Below are 27920 nucleotides of genomic sequence, written 5' to 3' on the forward strand. Positions count from 1 at the left end.
TCACAAACAGCATTCTGACTTTCTGTTGGACATAAACTACTTTTATACCACGAACCGCTGAAGAGCATCATTTTCATATAACCCCACACACTATCTCCAAGGGCAAGCACAGGAGTCAGGACTTGCCAATCTCAGAGATTCATTCTCCAGCCCAAAATAATAGGGCTTGTGATCCAAGAAAGGCCTCATGATCTCTGTTGGAACTAGAGAGACAGTAATTCTTTCATAGGAGTTGCAATGCAGAATTAGATTAAAGACAGCAGTATTTTTCACCTTGTAGAAAGATATAACTTGCAAATTAAGCCGGTTGGAAGAAAAATAGGGCCAAGGGAAGAAGACAAAGAATGAGAGAATTAACCCTGTTGACATTGTTTGAATTACTGGTTCAATCTGTGTCTGATCTCTTAGCTAGGGAGTTTATCCCCAGATAATTCTGTCACTTCTAAACATTTTCTGTTTTAGAAAATTAATACAATTTAGTTGTTTTCTGTTATTTGTAATCAAAAGAGAACTGCCTATTACTGTTGTGTTTATTAACTTCAAAATAATATTTATTATTTTTCTAGTTTATTCATAATGAGATGTAGACCAAAAACATGTGGATTACACAATGTAAATCCCTCCTCACTAATGGAGAATAAAAACCCAGAAGCATATTTTTTGTGACTTACGTAAATTTCATTATTTTGCTTTTAAATAAGCACATATTTTCATATTTTTTAAAAATAACTAAACTTCAAAGACCACTTCTGTATTCCAATCTGTAAAAAATATTTTCATTATGTTTATTATAAAAATATAAATGTTTCCACTACAAATCATTTTACATTAGTAAGAGGCCATCCACATTGTACAACATAAACTGAGTAATATTTTGAAAAGACAAGTTTAAAGTAAACACATACTGCCAATCATATCACATTTATACATGGCTTAATTGATATTTAGCACAGCATAAACTGAGTGAGTTACCAGAAATAAATAATATATGCAAATCAAATTTAAGATACAAAACAGATCATATGGTACATAACATCGTGAAGGAGTTGTGACCTTATGTTTACTGAAAGTCAATGCAGTTCCTGTACAAAGAGATGGCCATAAGCATTCTAGTACCTCTACTCCACGGTTAAGAATCGTACACATATGTTTACATATGTACAGGGTAAGAATTGTGTAAAGTAAATTTATGAGAGGTCAAGTAGAAAAATATTAATAAAATGAAGAACAGTATATGGTGTATACAACCTCTACTTTCAAATGGAAATCACAGCCAAAATAAGTGAAACAGATTGAACAATCCTCAACTTCTATTAGTTTATGAAATGCATGGATTTTGTTGAGTGTGCTCAGAATAGTACCTAAAAAAGTAAATATTAGTCTGGGAAAAAATTAGATTGAAACCATATTCAGATCTCATTCTAACACTCCAAACACAAAATACTTGATTAAAAAAAAGTTTTCTAACTGCTGATAGCAGGTATAATGAAATTTGTGATTAATTTTTTAATCATAAGTGTATTTTTAAAAATATCATGCTCTTATATATCCAATACAGAATTCTAGTAGCCTGATTTGACTAAGGAATATTGCCAAGATTTGAGAAACAATCTTATATCTGAAGGAGCACAATCTAAGTCTTACTACACTAAACCTACAACAGATTAGCACTTGTGAATTTTGATTTGTGATTGTAAGCTGTGTTTCATTAGTGTTCCGTTTTGCATAAGAATATTAAGTTTGCAGCATTGTTTTATCCATTCTGTTCTTGTGATGTATGCATTTCTTATACTCAAGATCATGTCAGCATTAGAAAGAGTATTTATAGAGCTACAGTGTTGCTTCAGAATATATTACTAGCTAGATATCCACCAGGTACATCTTTTCAAAATTACTGAGCAAGCTCATAGTTAGCCTTTATGTAATAGTAAGTCTAATCCCTGTGATGAGAAATCTCTCTCCTGCCTACACATTTGAGGCATTTGCTAGATGATCAACTATTCTGAAAATGTTATCTCCAGTAAATTCAAAGCAGTACACCAAAACTGCACCATGTGCATTGAAGTGGAAGACTCTTAAAGATAATAATACCTGGCACTAATGATCACAATATTTAATCAATTCACCTAAACACCAGTGATACAGAGGAGTAGTTCTGTTATCATCATTCTCTATAAGCAGTTCAGCAAGTTTAAGCAACAATAGTAAGTGACTTTTCAAAGCCAGTGAGCAAGTAATTTTTTTTTCACTCATGCGTTGGCCTATAGGCTGTGTTGCCAATTAGTGCAGCAATCTATATAGGATTCCAATTCTCTCCAGTGTAGCTATTCTCGGAAACTCTAACCCAGCTCCTTCACTAACGGAGGGAGTTGATAGGCTCTAAGCACCAGAGCAGGAAAGGTATGTTATCTGGTTGAAAATCCATTGCATACAAGCTAGTATATTACACTAAGTTGTGAGTATACAGTTTATAATAAATGGAGAGGCAAGAATGATTAGGATAACAGACTATGAGAGATTTGGTTAGTGTATGAACAGGAAAAGAAATTCATTTTTTAAAAATATATGTAAGTAGATGGTTCAAAAACTCTGAAAGAAACCCATCATTACCTGTGTCTAGTTAGACTGCTGACAATTTAAGAAAGCATTTGGCACTTGGCTGTAACAAAGCCATATTAAATCATCAAGGCATAAATAGAAAACAATAAAAACAATTCAAAAGAAAATAAATATGTACTCTTTTCAAAAATTAAGACATTTCTTTACATGATATACTTAAGGAAGCTAACAATTTAAAAATGTATAGTACTTAAAACAACTACAAATTTCTTCTCTATATGCTTCAAACAGAAAAAGAGAATAATGCAGTGATAAGGTAGTAAATATGGCCAGATAGTTTGAGGTATAAATTCCTCTATGTTGCTTGCTTTAAAAGAAACAAAATACCTGTTACAGATTTCCTCTGTATATAAAAATATTACAAGTCTTTTCTTTTGTGGCTATACCTATACAAAGCCACCATGTCCATTTTGTTATTTCACTTGTTTTGATTTTATGATAGTCAGTTTATGATCAATGGCTATACGCTAGTTCTTCACCATTTTACGCTGAAGAATTAAATTTAATCCATTAACTAATATTTAAAAAAGCAATTACAAAAAAAAATCCCACCCACCCATCCACTAAATGATAGGGGAAAATAAAGAGTTTTTCAATTCCATTTTAAGGCATTTGTACTCATAGTTGAGTGTCTTATTGGACTTGGAACTTCCACCAGTATCTCCAGCATTATTGTCTGTCTGCAGGATGATGCTACACCTTCTACGGCCACCACTTCCTTCCAGAAGTAGTGCTTTACACGGGGACTGGGCTATTCTTTGATTGTGTTTCTAGAGCTTTAATGCTACTTATGATCTTCTTCTGTGGCCCAACCACGGTGACACCAACCTTTTTCATGTCACTGTAAAAAAAGAAAACAATGAAAGAATCGGTTTCTTCGATAGTATATAAGCAGGAGATTTTCAATTAGCACAATTTGCACAACGATATATTCTAGTACTGTGGACCTAATTGCCTGATATTTATATCATCAGGGTTATGTCCTGACTGTTCCATCGTCTTGTAGAAGACTATACAGATGGTGTAGTGGGTTGAATAGTGTTTCCTCAAAATCTCTGTCAATTCCAAACCTCACAATGTGATGTTATTTGGATCGAGGGTCTTTGCAGATGTAACCAGTGCATGGACTGGGAAAATACCTTATTGGATTAGGGTGGTACATAAATCCAAGGACAGTTTCCTTATAAGAGAATAGGATACACAGAGAAGAAGGTGATGTACAAATGGAGGCAGAGATTGGAGTTATGTTGTCACAATTCAGAGAATATCAGGATCCACCAGAAGCTAGAAGAGACGAGGAAGAATTCACCTCTAGAGACTGGAGCAATCGTGGTGCTGTCGCATCTTGATTTCAGATTTCTGCCACGAGAATTCTAAGAAAAAAAACTTCTGTTGTTTAAGCCAATAAATTTGTGGTACTTTCTTGTGGCAGACTTAGGAAACTAATAGCGATGATCACACATTCTTTGTGGGGCTTTATCTCTTTCCCTTGAATCTGGGGACTACTTTGACTAACAGAGTATGCCAGAATTGACATTGTATCACTTTCTTCACTCAGGTCTTAGGAAACTGCCAGCCTCTACTTATTGCTTTCTTTAGTAAATTTGTATTAAGCCCACTAACTGGCAACCATTGTTTAGGCTGCTGTTGATAAACAGAGTACAAACAAAAAAGAATCCCAGTTCTCATGGAATTTACCTTCTTGTGGAACAAGACAGGAGGCTCTAGAGCTGCCATATAAAAAGTCTGACTACCTGACAGTATTGCACAGGAGAGGCCACATGTAAGCACTTTGGCCTACAATTCCAGGTAAGACCAGCGCTGTAACTAACTGCACCAAGGCAGACGTCGAAATGAAAGCATCTCCAGCCCTCCAGACCAGATCAGTCCATTTGTCAGTTGTAAGCTTCTGTCAACATCAACTTCAGAGCATAAAGAATCATCCATCTGAGCTCTGCCCTAATTTATAACCCACAACACTGTGATGTATAATAAACCTGTTGCTGTTTTAGCCTGTAAGTTTTGGGGGAGCCTGTTGTGCAGTCATAGATAACTGGAATAATCTCATTAAAGTACACAGTTCTTTCAAAGTAGAAAAACTGTGACAAAGACATATCCCTTTTTATTAAATATATAATAATTTAAAGTCGGAAAGTAGCTGGGCGCGGTGGCTCAAGCCTGTAATCCCAGCACTTTGGGAGGCCGAGACGGGTGGATCATGAGGTCAGGAGATCGAGACCATCTTGGCTAACACGGTGAAACCCCGTCTCTACTAAAAAATACAAAAAACTAGCCGGGCGTGGTGGCGGCACCTGTAGTCCCAGCTACTCGGGAGGCTGAGGCAGGAGAATGGCGTGAACCCGGGGAGCGGAGCTTGCAGTGAGCTGAGATCCCACCACTGCACTCCAGCCTGGGCGACAGAGCGAGACTCCGTCTCAAAAAATAAAATAAAATAAAATAAAATAAAGATTATAAAAACATAAGGAATTTCATTAAGGAAAAAAGACAGCTAATGTGCAAATGGTTAACTATATATTCTTGTTTCAAGTAATCAGTTCATATATCCATGTCTTTCAGGATTGAGGGATGCTCAAACATCCCCTTCTAATGACAGCTTCCCCAACCCTCCTATTTAATATTTTAAAACCTTTCTGTACTTGTATCTGCACTTTCTGTTTTCTTTTCTTGTTTCATTTTCTTCCAAAGCATTTATTACCATCTAGCATATTGACTTTCTGATTTATTTTCTTTATTCCCTGTCTTGTCCCACAAGAAGGTAAATTCCATGAGAACTGGGATTCTTTTTTTCCTTTTCTTTGGACTCTGTTTATCAACAGCAACCTAAACAATGGCTGCCAGTTAGTGGGCTTAGTACAAATTTACTAAAGAAAGAAACATACAAAACATATTTTTCTGGGTAAAGATGACCAGGGCATAATGTATCATTTGTCAAGGAGAGCCAGGAAAATTGAGAATGGCAAGGAAAAAAGAAAACGTGTGAACACACCACACACACACACACACACCCACAGAGGGGTTTCCTTTATACTGAGCGTAAAGAAAGAAAAAATTGGGAATTCAACTACATAGAAATGGATTAATTGATTTCTTAAGAAATGGGTTCCTAGGCAATAAAGGTGTTCAAGAAGACGATAGGTAACCATTTGAAAAGAAATGTAGTTGTTATTTAAGCATCAGGGCATTAAATTAACCAAGATTCTGCTGAATTCCTACCATCTGGGCTGAGAAAGTTCCTGATGACCTGAAGGTTCCCTCCCTGCTGACTGTCAAAGGGCTGATAAATCCTCTATGGACAGCTTGTGCCTTGCCTTAGGCCCTGTCTGATCATACTCTTCCTCAGGAAGGCTACTGGGGATGTATGGGAATGTGAGGCTTGCCACGCTTAGGGTAACTGTGGATGATGAAAGCCTTCACTTAGAGTAATGTATGCTACTTCTGTTCATCGCTGCCTTTGAGAATGTGCATTACATGATTTTGATAAACGTACCATGAATCTATCTTTAAAATAAAGAATACACATTTCTCCACTCATCCCCAAACTATAGCAAAGTCAGTTTATGAGTCTAGAGCCAGAAAACATGACAGATACAAGTATGGGTACGCAAATGAATAGACTGTCACTCTTTCTTCTTTCTTTCATCTTCTTCCAATACCATATCATATGTTTTGTGACTAGATGATTTTTTGTCCTTTGTCTCTTCCCTTTCCCCTTCTTAAAATAATAGTCATGGAAAGTAAATATACATAAATATACACACACACACATATATACACACATATATACACACACACATACACACACATACATTTATATAACTAAATATATATATATAATATTTATATATTCCAATGCAGTAATTGTCTGAGCTCTTTGAGATATTTAAGCATAGTCACTGAGTACTACTTGCTATGATGTTTGGCCCTGATCTTCCTTCTAAAGTGAAGTGCTCATCCCCAAGTGGCTGGGAAAAAAAAAAATGTGATGCTGAGTTCACAGACCGATTTGGGACATTCCTCATCACTTCTTCATATATGCACCTCCTGAATGTATTCCTCAAAAAATGTTCTGCCAAAAACTGTTTTACATTCTGTGTCTGTGAACCCAATATAAGCAAACATATGTATACGTTTATGTGTAATATATAAATGTATTTTATATGTGTTATATATGTATATATAATATATGTTATATATAATATATAAATGTATATAATATGTAATATATATTTTAATATTATATCTGTTTATATTAATATACTATATATAAATTTTTTTTTACTTAATGCAAATGATTATATTGGACTTTTGAAAAGAGAATTAAAGTAATTATCCTTTTGGGTTATTCCTCAGCTAGGGTTTTTAAACACCCTCTAGTCTCTCTATTCTTGCCAGAATATCTTATGTCCACTTATCTGCCAAGTCCACTTCTCTGCCATGTCCAAAATAATTTGGAACCCCCAGTTGCTGCTGTCTTTATTACACCCTGTGTGCTCATTTCATTTTGACTGTCCTGCTCAGAAGAGTGGTGGAAAAGTTTCAGACTAAAGAGCAGCTCCAGACTGAGACCAGAGGTTAATGTGTTATCTGGTACTTCAGAGGCAAAGGGATAGGTGATGACACTTTGAAAATGGCACCCAAGGGTGCAGGATAATGACATGTGGCAACTAATCTGCTTAATATTCATTCCACACACTTAATTCTCTCTCTAGTTTCACAGTCACAGTGACTCTAACCTTCCCTTTCTCTCTTCCTTTCTCACTTCAACCTTCCTAAATCCATCTTAGGTTATGAAGTAATGTCTTGAAATATGTATTTATTAAATGAAATCTAGTATGTTCTGGGCTTTGTTCAAAAATTAGATAACTTGAGTAGCTTGCATGTCAATGAACTCTCTAAACTAATGAAAATAAATCAATATGAATTTGAATGTGAAATTTTACTGATCTTTTCCTAAACTTTGGCAGCCTGAATAGAAATAAAAAAGAGATTCACTATTCATCTTAGGTATCTTTTTCTATTCTAGGAGAATCTCTACTGTTATTTGGTCAAGCGAATCATTTCTGAATTGAGTCTGGATGGCACAAAGAAAATAGAAACTGAAAGCAATCAAATTCAAACAATAAGCCCAAGAACCTGAAAGAAAGCTAAAATATCTAGCTCAATATTTTACAGCATCTATGCTGAAAATGTTGCTTCATTATATTTACCCAAATTACTAGTATATTAAAGATTTCTAATAAATTCTCATTTTGTAATATAAACTAAGAGCATGAGGTGCATGACACTACGAAGACTCAAGAAAAAAAGCAGCTCCTTTCAAGAAGGAGTGTTAGGGCAGTAGATGTTAATCCCATATTGTCCCTGAACTGAGGAGAAAGGACAGAAGAAGGAATATTGTGGGGAGTGTGATACAGACATATCCATACCCCCCGACTCGGTGTGAAGGACAAACCTGAACAAGCTGTCTTTCAGCAAAAGTCAGCTTTTATCTTAAATGTATATTCACAGGTTGTTCAAATAATAATAACAATTAAGTAAAAATATTCCAACCAGCCAAAAAGAATTTGACGTCCAACACAAGTAACGTCGCTAACTTGGAAGTATGACAAATGCTGTCATTCACTTTTTTAAAGCAAATAGCTTTCTCATCACATTCATAGCTTATAATGGCTGACAATATTTGAATTGCAAACTAGCAGTTAATCTTATTAACAGTGTTCTGCCTCACACATTTCAATATAGTGTTTCAATATCTAAAAGTTTCGAGTGTTGGTATTTTATTGAGAATAAACATTTGCATAACTTTGCCTTAGAAAATCTGTCAATGATGTGGAAATGTTCAACTTTGTGTTTGCTTTTTGCTATGCTTCTGTGCTCTATAGCAGGTGTTTTGTATATCATAACCTTAACTGTTTATATTACTAGAATAAGGATTTATAAAAATATTTAAATACATGACTATATCCTGAGACTGTATCTGATCAAAATACATACCATGGAAACCCAACGTGTACTGTCAATTGGGTCAGAAATCTATTCAATAAACACCACATTCCACTTTGAACAGGAATGCTGGTGCATGTTAAAAAGACTAGAGTAACTTTATTTTTTTAGAACGAGTCTTCTTCTTTAATAGTAATAAACTCTTCCTGTAAGTCCTTCTGTTGCTTTATGTCCTTCTGACTGTAATGTTGCACCAAAAATTATAAACTTATTTATTTGTTTGTTGGGCACTTATATCTATTAATTACATGGCACATTCCTTTTTGGCATCTAATCTGTCATTTTTCACAGTGATGCTGAATGATTGACAGGGTGGCAATGAAAGTCTTTATATATACTACAATATTTAAATATTTAAATATTATTGAGAGATGATAATACTTAAAGAAACTTGGGGAACTAAAGGGTTTATTTAATTTAACAAAGATCAAAGGAAGACTGACACAAAGATGAACACAGTTTCCCAATAGACCATGCAAGCTACAACATTCTGGACAACTTTTGGTTTATCTATCCAGTACACACCGCTTTCTTTGGGACAGTTCTCCATCTTATCTTCAGGGAAGGGCCCCTACAGCCAAGTTCATACTACCTCACTCTACTGCTTTTGAAGTAAATGACTAGATACTAGCAAACACATGATTTGGAGGTGCCAATGCACAAGAGGACCAAGCCAGTCCTACTTTCTCTCCTGGGAACTTAGAATTAGGGGAGTTGGACACTGGTCAGTTGAATAGCACTAGAAGGTTCTATGACCAACAGTTGAGAAGGGCAGGTTTTAGCTATGTGCATGGGAATCCAGAAAACGTCACTGTGCAGAAAAAGAAAAAATGAAGCAGTCACAATAGGAAGTGAAGTAAATTGGTTCTCAATCACAGAGAGATGAAGAATGTGACTTCCAACTCTTAATTTATCAATTCCAAAACACCCTACTTTGTGAATAAGAACCAAGTTTTTAACTATTCTCTGGATTCACTTGATTCTTTATATATCCCCTTTCCTTGAGTCCATGTGTTTCTCATATCAATAGATTCCTGTTACCAAAAGATTATTGTCCACAAAATATAGCATATTATACTTGATTATTATTGGCTTTTAACACATAAAACTATCAATTAATATTAATATTATGATACATATTTTCTTTCTCATCTGGCAATAAGCCTTTTGAGGAAAACTCAAAAATTCTATCTTACACCTAATTATAACTTCATTTTCTAGCATGATATCCTTCACAGAGTAGACAATGATGAATAGATGATGTTATGTTTATTTAGCAACAATGAAAACTAGTTTTAGACTTTAATACCTTTCCTTGTACACCAGATTATCCACTTGGTTCTCAATTTTCCTTATTCACAGATGTTAAGCTTTAGTAAAAATAACAGAAAAATCACAAAATGCAGAAATATAATAATCATCAATCTATGTCTGCTAATGTTTTAAATTAGGGTCTTGGGTCTGCAGTGTGGTTATGGGTGTGAATCTGTTGGTTGATCTGAAGGTCATATCTGGTCTATCTAAAGACAATGATCCTTGGCCCTATCTTGAGGGAGGAAGACACATCAATACGTATCAATCCAGAAGCTGTGGGCCACAAGGAGACCCAGGACCCTGATTAGCAAATCCAGGAGATAGTACCTTGGATCTACCACTAATATTTATAACATGTCAAGCCAAGACATGAATATTCAGCAGAAAGTTCAAAAGAATCATTCATACTTCTTAATGAATTTTTTTTCCTTACTCTGTGGAAATCTTGGCTATTGTGTCACAAGAACTGTACTCCACGCCTGTGAAGATTTCCTTGCAATGTGCTGTCCGGACACCATTAAGCCAGTCACTTGTTGTGCGGAAGGTAGCGATATCCACATTGCTTTGGTCCAGAAGAAGGTTTGATGGCCTGCAAGAAAAAAAAAAAAAACACCAACAGGAGACATATCAGGAGTCAGCAGAGTTGCTGTGTGTCAAAATTTGACACTAACATCAGCAGGAACTTCCAGACTTCATATGGTGTTCCTGTTCATTTGTGGAATTTATCTGCCATGAAGGCTTCATCTGTTCAGCTTGGAGGAACGCCGTGTAATCATCTTGTCTAAGTTCTCCCCTTCTCCATCCACAAGTGCTTTTTAAATCACTGAAAATTTGCCAGTGAAAGACATAAATATATCCATAGATATTTTATTATCATTTAATTGGTTTAATCACTAGCAAAAATGGTAGTAATTTAGGATACAGTTGCAGTAGGGAGGACACACTGAATTCTTTGCTGTCTGCTTTGATGATGGATTCAGTTTCAATATTTTAAATATTTCCCACTGGATGTTTGTTTGTTAGACATTGTGCAGGTTGCTGTCTAAAGAATGGCTTGAACAATCTAGGCTATACCTACAGCAGGACATAAACTCAACACAGAGTTAAATAATGTTGCACGTGATTAAAAATAAAAATAAAAAGTAATAGAAAAAAGTAGATGACTGATAAGAAAAAACATTCTTGTGTATTTGACACCAAATGAAGTTCATACACATATACACACAGAGACTCAGAGAGGGATTGTAATTGTGATTTATATTGCACAATACAATCAGCATTAAGAAAAAGGGCCAGGCACCGTGGCTCACTCCTGTAATCCCAGAACTTTGGGAGGTCGAGGCCGGCTGATCACCTGAGGTCAGGAGTTCAAGACCAGCCTCACCAACGTGGAGAAACTCCATCTCTACTAAAAATACCAAATTAGCCGTGGTGGCACATGCCTGTAATCCCAGCTACTCGGGATGCTGAAGCAGGAGAATCGCTTGAACCCGGGAGGTGAAGGTTGTGGTGAGCCGAGATCCCGCCATTGCACTCCAGCCTGGGCAACAGGAGTGAAACTCCGTCTCAAAAAGAAAGAGAAAAAGAAAAAGGACTTCCTTCCTTGTAGGATTTTTTAAATATATAAATACAGGCTTAACCATCTATCTAGGAACACCTGCAAGACCTGGTAAATCAATGGAACAGAAGAGGCATAAAGGAAACGAAGGAGACAATGTTCGCCTCCCTGAAGAGCCAAAATAAGCAATCACTTGGTGAAATGTCTTTGGTGTGTCCCCCTCCCCCCCCCCTTTTTTTTTTAGCTCTTAGTGGCCTCTTTAATTGTCCTTTGACTTATAAGACTGGAGCCAGTCACTAGGTGAACAATTTATTGACTTATCTCTTCTTTTCTCTTAAGGAAGGGAGCTTGGGCACAAGGTAGTTATAAAAGCCTTTAGTTTTGGATGAATAATAACAACAACAGAAATAAGTTTTGAAGACTCTTGTTTTCATATTGTATCGAACGTTCATGTGCACTCAATGTGGCAGGCATGATGCTAAGAATATTACACAGTCACGAAGGACCTTAATCTTTACAGCACCTGTTAGGCACTGATGCTATCCCCTAAGATAGATAAATAAGCTGAAACTAAATCACATTAAGTTACAAATCTGAGTTTCCTCAGGCAAAAGAGGCAGAGCTGGCATTTAGACCCACATTATTCTATCCCACAGCCCACATTCTTGACTGCTACACTGTGCCATTTAGGTAAAACTTTGTTCATATTGCATTTCCCCTGTTTTTTCTTAAATGATTTATGATTCCATCATGTGGCATATTTGATGTTTACATGCCCTGAAGTTTAGTCCACAGATACTGGAACCATAAGGCCTGGGTTGAATCTCAGGTATACTACATACTATTTGTGTGACCTTGGTGAGTTTCTTGTCTGTTTCTTCATCTGTAAAATGGAGATGATGGTGAGGATATCGATTTCACAACAATGAAGATTAAATGAGCATATGTAGGTAGCACTTAGAACAGTGCTGGCACATAATAAGCACTATCTGTTAGCTGTTCATTATTCTTACATAAGGTAACACTTTTGGTGAAATGGTTAAACTTCTGAAAACTTCAAAAAGAAAACAGCAGAGTAAATATCAGTTTATATATAATGCTGGGGATGCAATGATCTTGTTAACCACCATTTTAAGTAACTAGAAATTTAGCCATATATAATATTATGCACATAATAGTATAACAATCCTGGAAAGTAGCCATTATTAGGGGCTTCATTAGAATAGTCAATAACTTTTACAACTTGACAATCATTCCACAGCAAATGCTTGAAAACAGAAGTGCTATTCTGCTGTCTGTGATTTTTTTATTATTGTAATAAAATATAGTATTAATATTAAAACTATATATATCATAGCTTAATCTTTATTGAATAATTAAGAGGGTACATTTTGACTTTTTGACATTTTAGTTATTCAGAATCTTTCATTAAAAATCTCCAAAGTTAGGAATATTAAAACTACAACTTCATATTTTTCTTATGTACTTGAAATGAAAGATTTGTCTAAGTGAAATCCATCATTTGAAGTGCTTAAATTCAAAGTTTAGAATTTGTGGTGAGAAGATGCCAAATCAAATAATATATCGATATGCATTTATCCTTATTTTAAAAATAAATTTAGGTCTCTAAGGGGCTAATTTCAATATCTTTAGAAATAGCACGGAATAATAGCAAAATGAACAACATACATGAAATAACACTGTATTATGTTTTACATATGAGTAGCAATCATTGATTACCATCTAGGATATGTGGTAAAAGCTCCTGTTCTAAATGAGAAAATCTGTGAAGAATATCTGTGCCAGCTCTGCTCACACCTAAATAGGTCTTTTGATTGAGAGGTTTCTACCACTTCTGGTGATATTCTTCAACTTACTCCCTTAAGTACAAAAGGCCTGCTCAAGTGTAAAGTTGATGTGAGCCCAGACAATTTTAGATACTGCCCTACACCTACATGTTATTACTTGGAACATATGAGAAGTTTGTGAATTCACTATCTGGGTTTTTACAGGGATGCATTAAATGTATTTGATAAAAATGGTCACATTTTAGTGCAGTTTTAACCCTGAGTTTCAGAAAAAAAAATTTTGCAATACTGGTTCTGACTCTATTTTCATACTCTGTAGAAAACATAGATTAATAGTCCCCTCCCTGTGATGGTCATTTGTGTAGTGGAGGGCAGTTGAAAATGAAGGATTCTTCAACCTTCTGTCCATTAGACTAAACTCAATTACTTCAATCCCTTCTATTTCACAAGTTCAAATTATACATTGAAAATTGTGGCCGGGCGCGGTGGCTCAAGCCTGTAATCCCAGCACTTTGGGAGGCCGAGACGGGCGGATCACGAGGTCAGGAGATCGAGACCATCCTGGCTAATACGGTGAAACCCCGTCTCTACTAAAAAATACAAAAAACTAGCCGGGCGACGAGGCGGGCGCCTGTAGTCCCAGCTACTCGGGAGGCTGAGGCAGGAGAATGGCGTGAACCCGCGAGGCGGAGCTTGCAGTGAGCTGAGAGCCGGCCACTGTACTCCAGCCTGGGCGGCAGAGCAAGACTCCGTCTCAAAAAAAAAAAAAAAAAAAAAAAAAATTGTATAATTATAAACTTTCTTTCATTGGAAAAGCTTCAGCTTCTGTATTATTTCTATATAATTTCTATTTCTGTGATACAGTTTAGTTTTACTAACTCTCAGAGATTATCAAAAAAGTTAGGCATTATTATATAAATATTAATTTTTTCCTTTAGCAATATCTGGAAAACTATAAAATATAAATAAAATATTTCATGTTACTTTCTTCTGAAACATATATGCAAACAACTTTCTATGATTTTTTAAATTACTCATCTGAGAAAGAAAAATCGCTATTTTTATAATTGAAAATTTTGTATTTTTGTTGTTTACCTAAGAACTTCAGGAATTACAGATACACAATCCAGGTGTCAAAATGTACACAATATTCTTGTGTTTTTTCAGCACAGCTATCATGAATGAAATAGCCTCTGTCACTAGCAAGCATTAGATATTATATTAGACTCGTTGGATAAGTCACTGAACCACCAAAAAATTGATAAGAATAGCATGAAATCAGGTGTGAGAAGATTTTATAAGAAAAATGATGTGAAACCTAGAATGAGACGAGACATTCAGCTATCTATAGGCATGCGCGCGCACGCACCACAGTTTCTCTGTCTACAGTAGCTGGATCACAGAACCTTGTGTCAAGTTTTAGTCCCATGAATAGTAATACTTTTTTATTTATGGGTTTGTGGGTATGAAGAATCAAGCCCCAGGACATTTATTCAGAATATTTATGAAGTGTGCCTAATAGCAAAATGCAGAATTCTTTCTTCTCAGTTCAAAATAGTTTGTACTTTTACACTCAACACTTTAGCCAGACTCAACAAGAGTTTAGAGAAAATTAGTGTAAACAAATTGAAATAGAACAGGATGTGTGGATTAAGGATTAGTGACCCCAACTGAGTTTGTCTGCTTATGACTTGGATCAAAGTACATCCAAGACAAAAAAAAAAAAGACCTAATTTTAATGCCAGTGACCTCAGAATAACCAGCCCTGCAAAGTATCATTTTTCCACTTCTAGGATTTCTCTGGGGATTTCAAATAAAAATTGGTTCCTTTCCTCCTCAGAGAGGACATCTGGAGAGTTTATCAATGGATAGGAATTTGTCTCTCACTGTGAAGAGCCTGTGATGTCTCTTCATGCGCACCAAGGGAATCTGGGCCTTTGAGCAGCTGCAGGCATTGGCGTTTTTTCAGACCCAGCCCCAGACATTGGGTCTGAAGGGGAAATTTATAGGCTCGGTGATGTGCACCGTGAGCTCACACTTTTACTAGACAAATTAGATAGGTTTCAATCCACGCAGCTGTAAACGATGTCCTACAGAGCTCCACCTGATCTTTTACAGCTTTTCATAAATCAGTACCTACTGGCTGCAGACCGCAGTCATTAAAAAGAAATCATGGAAATTACATGTTTGCTCAGGGGAAGTGAAAAATAACTTTATTCCCTTTCTTTCTCCCTCCTTCTATTAAGATTTGTGAATTATTCTTTCATGGGTTTTCATACTGTTGCATTAGAGAGGTACACATATATTTTCTTCCCATCAACTCCTATTTTAGCTATAAATAGGTGCATAAAAATTAGCACCAGATACTGGGGAAAAATCTCAACAAACAACTGCCAATCCCAGGAATATCTTCGGATACTAATCTTATTTCAATGCTATCTTAGAATTCTGACTCACTAGTTATCCATTTGACTTAATAGACTCCTTTTGATTTACAATGAGATTTACTCCTCAAACATCAAAAATAATAACTAATACACATTTCTTGAATGAATAAGTATATGATTATTATGTCTAGAAGGAGGTAATCATATTCAAGATGCATACTGTAACATTATAATTATTTTTTATTTGTTGTGGATAGTTTCAGGAAATATATTAAATCTAAAAAGTAACTTTTTAAAGCCAAAATACTAATAATTATATTTGAATTTATTATTGTTTGAGAATAGTAATATATTTTTTCAGTACATTTTATCACTTTTTTAAAAATTTCAAATGTTTCCCCGTTGTATTTCAGGGGGAAGATCTTATATTTGTCAATTTATTTTAATGTTGATTGCGATGACCTTGATCTTTATCACTAAAATTAAAAATCCAGATATGATAAAATGAATTTAATTTGTCATCAGTAACTAAAAATAATTTTGAATATATACAGTTCCCAACAGGAACCTACACATAAATGACACGTTAAGGAGAAATAAAGTCATTGTGTTTATTTTAATTATCTCTAGGCCTTAAGGACAAAAATCTTTGAAGTTATAGCCGTTACATCTGGTTTAATTCCTCCCTGTGGTAAAATTAGCTGCTTTGATTTTAAGATTACAAAAGAGAGAGAGAGATCACTTGGGTATTCAGCATATTTGTTTCCCTCTAAAAGGTTCTGTATCATATTTGTTCACTGAGGAAAGTCACCCTGTCAGTTTCAGAATTTGAGGTCAAAGTCATTTTGAGGAATAAAGGCAGATTGTTTTTTGGTTGTTAGATTTATCTTGAAGGATATGGTATTTGTCAAAACAGCAGTTATTCTCAAAAAGAATTCTATTATGTACTCTTAGAGATCAGAAACTTTTTACTAATACTTGTTTATTTTATTAACTGGGAAAAATATGAGTATTGTTTATTTTTACTCCCCTCTATGCTGCAAGTTAATAAAAAAAATCCCTTCAAAGTTAGTCATCAATGCAATGAAACAATGTATTTAAAAGCATTTCAATTAAATTAACTAAACATAATTGGGTATGCAGAACCTTGTTCTAAATTTTATTAAATGCATTGCTTAAGTCTTTGTGTCATGAATTTTGTTGCCTTCCATTTAAAACCTTGTTCTAAATATATTGAATGTATTATCTAATTTTTTTGTGTCAAGAATTTGAATTTTATCAATTTACAATAGTATAGAAGAATTCAATAGCCTGGCTAGTGGAAATTCTGTGAACTTAAGAAGTTATTTCTCTATTTCATTTTACATACATATGCACACACACACACATCTCTTCAAAATTAATATGGTCAATAATAAAAATCTTGTACTTTCAAAAATAAAAAGGGTGTCTTACTACTTGAGTGGAAACTCATTCTTATTTTTCTGTTATTAGTCTGAACTTTTAATTTAGCTTCATTTATAAAAATAAGTGAATAAATTTATTTAAATCTAGAAGTTATATTATAAAAATAATCTTTCAAAATATGTTTTTAAAAAATAAATGTGTATTTCTCTTATATGTACAAAATAATGCGTTGGGAAGTTAAAGAATATTTTTTATTTTAAGACAATTTTCTATTTATTTTCACAGTGGCATTTTCTATCAAGAACATTTTTAAGCAACCTTCCTTTGGACCAGGCATGGTGGTTCGTGCCTGTAATCTCAGCAATTTGAAAGGCCAAGGCAGGTGGATCACCTGAGGTCAGGAGTTCAAGAGCAGCCTGGTCAACATTGTGAAACGCCGTCTCTACTAAGAATACAAACATTAGTCAAGCAAGGTGGGGAGTGCCTATAATTCCAGATACTCGGGACGCTGAGGCAAGAAAATCGCCTGAATCCGGGAGGCGAGGGTCGCACCATTGCATGCCAGCCTGTGCGACAAGAGTGAAACTGTCAAAAAAAAAAAAAAAAAAACAGAAAAGAAAGAAAGAAAGAGAGAGAGAGAAAAGAAAAAGAAAGAAAGAGAGAAAGAGAGAGAGAGAAAGGAAGGAAGGAAGGAAATAAAGAAATAAAGAAACAAAGAAAGAAAGGGAAAGAAAGAAAGAAAGAAAGAGAGAGAAAGGGAGAAAGAAGAAAGTTTTTTTGATTCTTAAAAAAAGAGAGGAGAGCTCTTTTTTCATTCTTTTATGCACATCTTCTTCTTTCTTTGCCTTGTCTTTTTCGTTATCGAATTTTATAATTAGGTCTCTCACAATGCCATATATATTATTCCAAAATTCAAAATAGTTCTCTTAATACCTCAATGTTCCTTCTTTTTTTTTTTTTTTTTTTTTTTTTTTTTAAGTTCTGGGACACGTGTGCTGAACCTGCAGGTTTGTTACACAGGTACACATATGACATGGTGGTTTGCTGCACCTATCAACCCATCATCTAGGTTTTAAGCTCCACACACATGCTTTAGGTATTTGTCCTAATGCTCTCCCTTCCCTTGCCCCTGACCTTCTGATAGGCCCTGGTGTGTGATGTTCATCTCCCTGCGTCCATGTGTTCTCATTGTTCAACTCCCACTTATGAGTGAGAACATGCAGTGTTTGGTTTTCTGTTCCTGTGTTAGTTTGCTGAGAATGATGGTCTCCCACTTCATCCTTGTCCCTGCAAGGGACATGAACTCATTTTTTAAGACGGCATAGTATTCCATGGTGTATATGTGCCACACTTTCTTTATTTATTCTATCATTGATGGGCATTTGGATTGGTTCCAAGTTTTTGCTATTGTAAATAGTGCTGCAATAAACATATGTGTGCATGCCAGTTAGAATGGCGATCATTAAAAAGTCTAGAAATAACAGATGCCAGCGAAGATGCAGAGAAATAAGAACGCTTTTACACTGTTGGTGGGAGTGCAAATTAGTTCAACCACTGTGGAAGACAGTGTGGTGATGCCTCAAGGATATAGAACCAGAAATACCATTTGACCCAGCAATCCCATTACTGGGTATATACCCAATGAATTATAAATCCTTCTACTTTTTAACTGGAAGTCTTTTCCCTCAGTTTTTGTTTTTCCTTCTCTTTTTCAGCTTTTGATAACACAATGTGTATCCACTTTTTGGAAGCGGCTTGCACTGTGGTTTTCTGCAGTAGTCGAACCTCATCCTATCACCCTGATTGTTCCTCTTTTCTACCTACCGTTTCACATTCTTCTGTGATATAACTCGTACTGCTCTCCAAAACTCAAAATACAGGGAATTTTCTTTCTCTCTTGGTGGAAGTCAATGTAGTGAGTTCACATTCTGAGATATTAATGAATGTTTCATATTTGTTTTCCTTCTTGTATTGCCATTTCCTGTCACTGATTGGCTCCACAGGCCCCTTACAAGGTGCCTAAAATTTGGATTGGCTGCCACTACACCTTGTTACATACAATGGAAACAGGAGGCATTCAAACATTTAAATTAGTTTCTTGACTATTTCCAAGAATGCTTATCTGCATGGCAGACCTGTTCTTCCTTCTGTTCTTCTTACCACTGTCAGTGAGAAGGCTGATCTCAAAGGCTCTACATTCAGAATGTGGAAGAATTCTCTGATACCTTCTCTGTCACGCTGTACATCTCAGTCACTATGTCCTATAGAACTCACTTTAATAAAACATTTTGAATTCACACACTGTCTATTTTCGCTGCTCTACCATAGCAGGTCCTCTTCTCACACTATTGAAATCCTAATTCTCTCATATGAATCCCGTCACCTCCAGCCCTTTCCAGAAGTAGCTGCCAAAGAACTATTCCCTACACACAGTGCAACCTATCACTTAAGTAACTTCAATGTCTCCCCTTTCCTTATGGATAAAAGCCCAAATGTCTAGAAATGACATTTATTCTTCCATGACCTGGCGAATAATCTATCGCAGTGGTCCCCAACCTGTTTGGCACCAGAGGCCAGTTTCATGGAAGACAATTTTTCCATGAATGTAGGTGTGGTGGGGGATGCTTTCAGTATGAAACCGTTCTGCCTCAGATCACCAGGCATTAGATTATCATAAGGAGTGCACAACCTAGATTCCTCACGTGTGCAGTTCACAAGAGGGTTTGCCCTCCTGTGAGAATCTAATGCCTCTGCTGATCTGACAGGAGGTAGAGCTCAGGCGGTGAGGCTCGCTAGCCCGCCATTCGCCTTCTGCTTTGCCACTTGGTTCCTAACAGGCTACAGCCTGGTATCAGTCCATGGCACAGGGGCTGAGGATCCCTGCCTGGTCTATCAGGCTTTTTCCCCATAATTTCCTTTTTTTATCCTATAGTCTAGCAAAACTGTATTATGTGATGTGATTTGGAAGTATCCTACCCATTTGTGTGTCTTCCCTTTTCTGTAGTGTTCCCCAGCCTGTTTTCCTGTTACCTGCCTGTAGAAATTTCATCCAGTATCCGAAAGTCCCCTTTACGTACAAATGCCAGAAAACTCCAAATATAAAAGTAAACTCACCTCCCCTCAGGGTTGCCGAACTCCATTTATTTTTGCTCTAATAATTACATTTTCTGAGGGGTATTACAGTTTTCTGAATATTCTTTTTTCTTCCATATTTAAGCTGTTGAGGGTAGAAGCTATGTCTGTTATTTATATAATCATCACAGGACCTAACATAGTGTCTCACAAGGTTATTCTTGAATAAACATCTGTAGCCTTGTACTGATGTACAATCAAAACTTAAAACCCTCACATCTCCTCTGATTTACTCTACTTTTAGAAAAATTAATCAATGACTAGGAAACAAGCATAACACAAAGTTTAATATAACTTTCCTTCCGTTATCATCATCCTTTGTAGCATCTAAATAATTGTTTGATCTGGCCCACCCTGACCATCAGCTTTTCCACCTTCCCCACTTCCAGTGATTATATCCGAAGAGACACTCTCAGTGGAAGACTCTTTGAGAATGATACTGCTATAAATCATCAACTCTAATGAAGGCTGAAAAGTGAAATGATGCATTATAAAAAGACTTCTATTGCAGTATATGCAACAACGCTTTTAAATTCAAACAATTAGTTTCAAAAGGTACTTAGCCACCAAGAAAAAGTTAAAATTTGACCATTAAACTTACTAAATCCAGAAAAACTGGAGAAACATCATTTTTATCAGAATGATGTTGTTTTTCTTAAAGGACACTACAGGGTACATATAAACACAGTTCTATGCATTGATCTTAGTAACTACATCATTCGGAAACTTGAGTGCTTTGTACCAGCCACAAATTCAGTTTTGAAGTCTCCTATTATATTTTTAGGAGTGTATTTCTGGAGTTGAGTTGACAGAAAGGTACACATGTAGAATTTTGCTTAGGAGAACAGCTTTAGGCTTTTACCATATGATCAATGTCTATAAAAAAATCTGTTCAAAGAACAGAAAAACACTGGAATTTTTTCTACAAATTGCATCTTTTGAAATGGAAATTTACTAATGATGTCAGCAAATATTTATTAGGTATTCAGGAGATATTTATTGAGCACATATTATCAATCTGCACTGGTAATACAAGCGGAGCATGGTGTGTGCTCTCACAGGGCTTAGAGTTTATTGAGAAAATGGATTTAAAAGAATTAAAATGGAGTTAAAAGAACACACACACGCAAACACAGAAAACAGAATTAAAATACTGATGAAGAACGAGAATATGGTGCTCTGTAAAAGAATAATGATGTTAAACTTTATTTCTCTGGTGCTGCCACAGAATGACTCAATACATACATGATGTGTAAGTTGCTTCCTTAAGAAAGAAAGGTGCAAAGGACAATCTGAGACAAGGCAAACAGCATGTGCTACAATCTTCTGAAATGCTTTTGCTTTCTGAAGGAACTAGAAGTAGCCACTGAGGTTAGAGTATTGTTTAGGTGAAGGTGGCACAAGTCGAAAGGTTAAAATGACCCCCACCTCCTCATAACTTTTGCTCCTCCTTCTACAGAGCAGCCATATAAATCAAATCATCTTACTTCTCTGGTCCAAATGCCTAATGAATTCCTCATGCATTTGAAAAATATTTCAAAGTCCTCACCATGGCCTGTGTAGCCTCAAGTGCTCTGGCTTCTGTTTACCTCCTTAGGTTCATGACAGACTCCCTTCAGTCACATTATTCTCTGCCACTTCCTAGAACTCTCCAAACCCTTTCTCATCTCAAGACTTTTGCATTTTTTTAAATCCTGTGCCAAGAATATTCTTTTTGGCGAGGGGAGCTTACACAGCTGGCTCATTCCCTTCCTGCAGATCTCAAACATCAACTCCTCAGACTCTTTCCCAGCTACTCCTTATTGTCCATCACGGCCATTTACTGATTTCCTTCCTCTGGTCTGTACTTGTCTGTTGCTTACTGTGCATCTTCTATCATGTAAGCTTAAGGAGGGCAGGGATCATATTTTTCCTCTTTATTTTTCTTCAGAGTCTATCCCTTGCACATGGGAGGCTGGTATATAATAAAAAGGGGCAGAAAACACTATTTATTTTAAAACACACAATTAAGATATTATTGACTATAGTCATCTCATTGTATTATATAAAAATAGTTGTTGAATAAAATTTACTTGAATGAAATACATAACACTGGAGAAGCAAGACTTTTCAAAGTTTTCTTTTTAATTAATTTATACATTTTTTCAAGAGGCAGGATCTTGCTCTGTCACCCAGGCTGAGTGCAGTGTTGCTATCATTGTTCACTGTAACCTCAAACTCCTGGGCTTAAGCAATCCTTCTGCTACAGCCTCCTGAGTAGCTAGGATCATTGGCAAACACCACTATGCCTGGCCCATTTAAAAAAAAATTGTACAGACAGGGGTCTTGCACCCAGTCTGGAGACCAGTCTGGTGTTGGAGACACCCAGACTGGTCTCCAACTCCTAGCCACAAGTTGTCCTCCAGCCTCAGTCTCCTGTGTAGCTGGTGTTGCAGTTTCGAGCCACTCCACTCAGCCAGCAGGGCTTTTTAAACAATCAAAAGGAGACTAGATTTTTTTATAAGTGTAACATGAATTCAATATTGATTATAAACAAGTGACTGAAACTATATCATAAATGTTTTGATAAGAAGATTCTGGAGGCTGTGCAAAAAAATGTTTGGAGTTTGACAGCAATCAAAGCAGGGGACAAGTTAGGAGCCTATTGCAGTGGTCCAGGTCAGAAGATGAAACAGCCATGAGGAAAATGTTTTCAGTGAAAAGGGGTAGAGGTAGATCTCATTGATCCACATGATCACAGTGCGGAGGGCAAGAAAGAGGTACCAAGAGTTGCTCCAATTCCTGGTTAGGTGAATGGGTAGCTGCTTGTATATGCAGTTAATTAAGCAGTGGAAGGATCAGGCTGGGGGAGAAAACTGATAAATTTTCAGAATATTGACTTCATGTCTGTGAATCCATTATTTGAGAAGTTTGGCTGTGAAGACTGTTAGAGAAGCAGGGAAGTAGTTGGCAGAGATGTGGGGCCAGCAGGGGTAATATTGACAAGCAATATCGCCTAAATTTTCCAGATGAGAGAAAAATCACCTGAAGTTTTTATAAAATATCCAAACTCCATTCTCTTTTCCTGGAGATTCTTGGGATAGACCTGGATAGTTGTATGTGTAATAGGTTTCCCTGGTGATAAGAATAAGATAGCGAGAAAGAATATAATAGAACATACGTTTGTGGCAATGATCCTACACAAAGAAAGAGCCCGGATATGTAGAAGAGAGAGAGGGAGAGACAGGGAGAGAGGCAGAGTAGAGGATTAGCCTCTGACAAATAGAGGGACACTTCCTTTTATAATTAGAGGAAAGAAGGACACTATGGGTAGGTGCAGGTGCCAATACATTTCTGTTTTGCTGTGGGAAGTTCCCATCTAATGGCTTATTTTCTCAATAAAGCATTTGGCAGGGACATCACTAAAAATTACAGAGGTGGGTCATTTTAATCAGCTATGAAAAGGATGAAATAATCATTGTCAAAAGGAGGAAAGCAAATTTTCTAAAGAGAAAAAACATTCTCGACATAGTTGCATATAGTACTGTGAGGTTGTCAATAATAAATGCATTATGACAAAATCTAACCCATTGTGCATTTTGATGGTAATAAGTAAAAATATAAATGTAATTGCCCAAATGTTTATATGCTGTACATTAAGATGGTTGTCTTTTCATAGAAAATATTGATTTTTTCCTAAAATTATGTTTTATGACAAAATACATCAAACTTGTTCATGTATTAAAGAAAAATATGTAAGGAAAAAGTACTTGATATATTTCAATAAGAGTGGAAAAGTGAATTATGAAAGTATGTTAAAATTTGGATGCTAGGACATTGCCTCCCATATTATGATCTGATAGTAAGACTACTTTTCTCTACGAAACTGGTATTAGATATCCCTACATTACATTACATTACATGACATGAGTTCGCTTTGAAAATGGTTTGATTGTTTTTATGATAGGTAAAGCCTTTTTTTTTTTTTTCCTGTGATTACTATCTATGCTGTAAAGATCACAATAAATGGCTTCAGAGTACAAAATGAGGACCACATGGCCCAGGGAAGGACAGGTTTGTCATCCTGTTAGTTGTTAAACTGTCAGGTGAATTTCTAAGAGTCTACACAGTCTCTGTGAAGTTTGGGATACAGATTTATCCTTATGCAATAAGTTATGGGTAGTTTTATTTAAGGACTTATTACTAGATTCAGTCGTAGTGATTCTTAAGTGTTATTTTCAATAAATAATCTATGATTCTTATATACTGATATTAAGATCTTGTTTATGATTCTCCTACTTAACTTTTTCAACTATTATGTAAAAACTGCGTCATGTGCACTCAATATAATTAACACAAAATGGGTAAACTGAAGACCTAATACTGTAAACCTTTTAGAAGCAAACACAGGAAGAAAGCTCTGTGACACTGGTCTTAGCAACAGTTTTGTAGAGATGACACCAAAATCATAGGAACCAAAGCCAAATTAAACAGGGAGGATTATATCAAACTAAAAATTTTCTGCACAGTAAAGAAAACAAGAAAATGAAAGGCAATCCACAGAAGAAGAGAAAATGTTTACAATCAATATATCTCATAGATGGCTAATATCCAATATATATAAGGAACTCATATAACTTGATAGCAAAAATAATAATACCCCTATTAAAAATGGGCAAAGGACCTGAATTGACATTTTTTTCTGAGGAAGACAAATGGCCAACAGGTTTATGTAAAGGTGGTCAACATTGCTAATCATTAGAGAAATGAAAATCAAAATCACAATGATCTATCACCTCATACTTGTTAGGACGGCTATTATCAAAAAGTCCAAAGATAACAACTGTTAGTGAAGATGTGGAGAAAGGGAACATTGGCAAGTAAGGAAATGTAAATTGGGACAGCCATACGGAAAAAAAGTATGAAGGTTCCACAAAAAACTAAAAATAGAATCACCATATGATCCAACAATCCCACTCTGGGTATATCGCCAAAGGAAATGAAGTCAGTATTTCAAAGAGGTATCTATATTCCCATGTTCATTGCAGCATTATTCACAATAGCCAAGATATGGAATCAACATAGGTACCCACTGACAGGAGAATGGATAAAAAAAGTTTATATGTTAAAATTTTGCTGTTTTATTCCCTGTGGATTTCAGGGACATTGATTTTTGACATCTTAAAATATAGTATTAAATATGATTGATTTTTTAACAAAAATATGATACTGAGGCATGGTTAATCAAACTTGTAATGTACTTACATCTTCACTCACACACACACACACACACACACACCCTGATTGATCTTCAAACAGATAACTTCAGGCAAAAACCAAGGAATTTCGCATGCATTGAATGCCAGCTTTAGTCAGTAAGCTTTGTAGTAATGGAAACAACAGGTCAGGATAGTATTATTGAGACCTAAAACTGGCACAATTGAGACTCAATATTGAGAAGCAACTGGTTATGCAAAGAAGGTAGAATAACCTACAAGTCATCATTACTGATAAAACTCCATTGTACCAATCAAGATATTATTGAACTAACAAGTCCAAGCCATTGAGTAGGCATATCGCTAGAGGTCCCAAATAGGTCTGAAATGCTTCTCTCTCTAGTTGTCAAGAGGAATGTTTTAAAAGTATAAAATATGTACTAACTTACATGACAAATCAGAAAGAAAAATTAAAAGTCTGTAGGAGAATGCATTATCAAAATGTAAAAGAACATTTTTTCATATGCGTGTAATGAGAATCAAAATTATTAGACAAGATATCTTTGCCTTTAATTACTCTGAGAGGTACCAAATACATTAATATTTATTTTCTTCTTATATGGCCTCTGACAAAATTCATCTCTTTTTCCTTCTTTCTTCCACTGTACTTTGTAGATACACTTTAATTTACATTCTTCTAAACACTGAGAGAACTCAGTGGTTCTTAACCTAGAGGAATATGCATAAAATTAAATAGACTTTGTGCATCCAAGATTGCATTATAGCTGTAGAGTATTAACATTTGTGGTGTTGTCCAGGGGCACTGGCTTTATCTTTCTCTTAGTTTTATATTCAATGGTGTCTAGCAAAGTAATTGGTATGCAATATGGATTAAACAAACATTTGTTTAATTAATTGGGGAAAACTTGCATGTTGCTAGTCAGTGCAATATTTTGGATAATTTCTTTTTCATTATTTCAAATGCAAGATGAATCAGGACTACTTTAGTCATGAAGGGTGAAAAGAAGTATGTGATCAGTATATTTATTTATTTTATTTATTTAGAGACAGAGTCTCACTCTGTTGACTGGGCTGGAGAGCAGCGGCATGATATCAGGTCACTGCAACCTCTGCCTTCCAGGTTCACAGATTCTCCAGCCTCAGCCTCCCAAGTAGCTAGGATTACAGGTTCCCACCACCACACCAGGCTAATTTTTGTGGTTTTAGTAGGAACAGCATTTCATTATGTTGCCAGGCTGGTCTCGAACTCCTGACCTCAAGTGATCCATCAAAGTGCTTGGATTACAGGCATGAGCCACTGCACCCCACCAGTATTCCTATTTCCCAAAGACTTAAACAAGCCCGAAGGTAGAGTCAAGATACATGTTAAAACATATCTCAGAATTTCATCATTCCTATTAAGGAGCAGGAGAATTAGTTCTAAAGATTAAAAAAGAAAGGGGAAATACATCTCTCTAATATTGTGGAATACAAGTTTCAAATAATGCATTTGTGGGGTGGGCTAAAAACGTCTTGGAGATAGCAAACACAAATTTCAGAGTGAATGCAGGATACCAAATTGAATGTGTCACCTTGCTGCCGCACTGGTGATGATCTTCAGGCTGCCGGGATTCCGAATAAGCTTGTCCAGAATGCTAACAATCTGCTCAAACTTCGGTCTGTTGTTCCTGTCTTTCTGCCAGCAGTCCAGCATCAGCTGATACAACGCAGCTGGGCAGTCCATGGGGGGTGGCAGTCGATAGCCCTCATCTACAGCTTTAATTACCTGTGTGAGAAGCAAAGTTTTCAGGAACCAGGAAGTGTCACTTACTTTACGTTGTCATGGACAGGGCTCACAAATATGGTTATTTTAAAGGTAAGTGGGAAAACTTCTCATTTTCAGTTGCCTAAAAGGATAACAACTGATCAAATAAATAAGAAATTATGTATGCCTAAAATATTATATAAACGAAGATTGGAAGAACATAAATGTAGGAAAGGAGAGTATATAAAGATCCTTTGCAGGTTAAAATAAAAAGAAATGTTAAATGATAGAGGAAATTTGGTGTTATAAAGAAATTATTATTTAGTTATATAGTTCTCTATGAAAAACATATATGAATGAATATGGACAAAATTAGTATACAGGTTTTAGTTATACTGCAGGTCAAATGGTCCCTTTCAAATCATAGTAATTTTTTTTTGTAAAATCCTAAGTGCCGTAAAATTAAGTAACTATTAGTTCATTAGTACTTTTCAATGGTGTAAAGCAGTGACTTTCAAACTTCAACGTGTATTAGAATCTAGAGATTATCTTACAGGTCACTTTTTTTTTTTTTTTTTTTTTTTTTTTTGAGGTGGAGTCTCGCTCTGTCGCCCGGACTGGAGTGCAGTGGCCGGATCTCAGCTCACTGCAAGCTCCGCCTCCCGGGTTTACGCCATTCTCCTGCCTCAGCCTCCCGAGTAGCTGGGACTA

General features: G+C 35.8%; 1 protein-coding gene across 2 annotated transcripts in view; it reads right to left on the bottom strand.

The window, feature by feature from the left end:
- Window positions 1–754: 754 nt before the first annotated feature.
- The window catches only part of EPHA3 (EPH receptor A3), a 372676-nt gene continuing 345510 nt past the window's right edge, over window positions 755–27920 (bottom strand). For both annotated transcript variants that reach the window (XM_033211572.1, XM_033211571.1), the window contains exons 15-17: window positions 27037–27230; window positions 10391–10546; window positions 755–3460 (exon numbers count right to left, since the gene is read on the bottom strand). In XM_033211572.1, the coding sequence (XP_033067463.1) occupies window positions 3355–3460; window positions 10391–10546; window positions 27037–27230 (456 nt within the window). In that variant the 3' untranslated portion in view covers window positions 755–3354. The remainder of the gene's footprint in view (window positions 3461–10390; window positions 10547–27036; window positions 27231–27920) is intronic.

The sequence above is a fragment of the Trachypithecus francoisi genome, unplaced genomic scaffold, assembly GCF_009764315.1.
Source record: "Trachypithecus francoisi isolate TF-2019V2 unplaced genomic scaffold, Tfra_2.0 Lachesis_group0, whole genome shotgun sequence".
NCBI classification, from domain to species: domain Eukaryota; kingdom Metazoa; phylum Chordata; class Mammalia; order Primates; family Cercopithecidae; genus Trachypithecus; species Trachypithecus francoisi.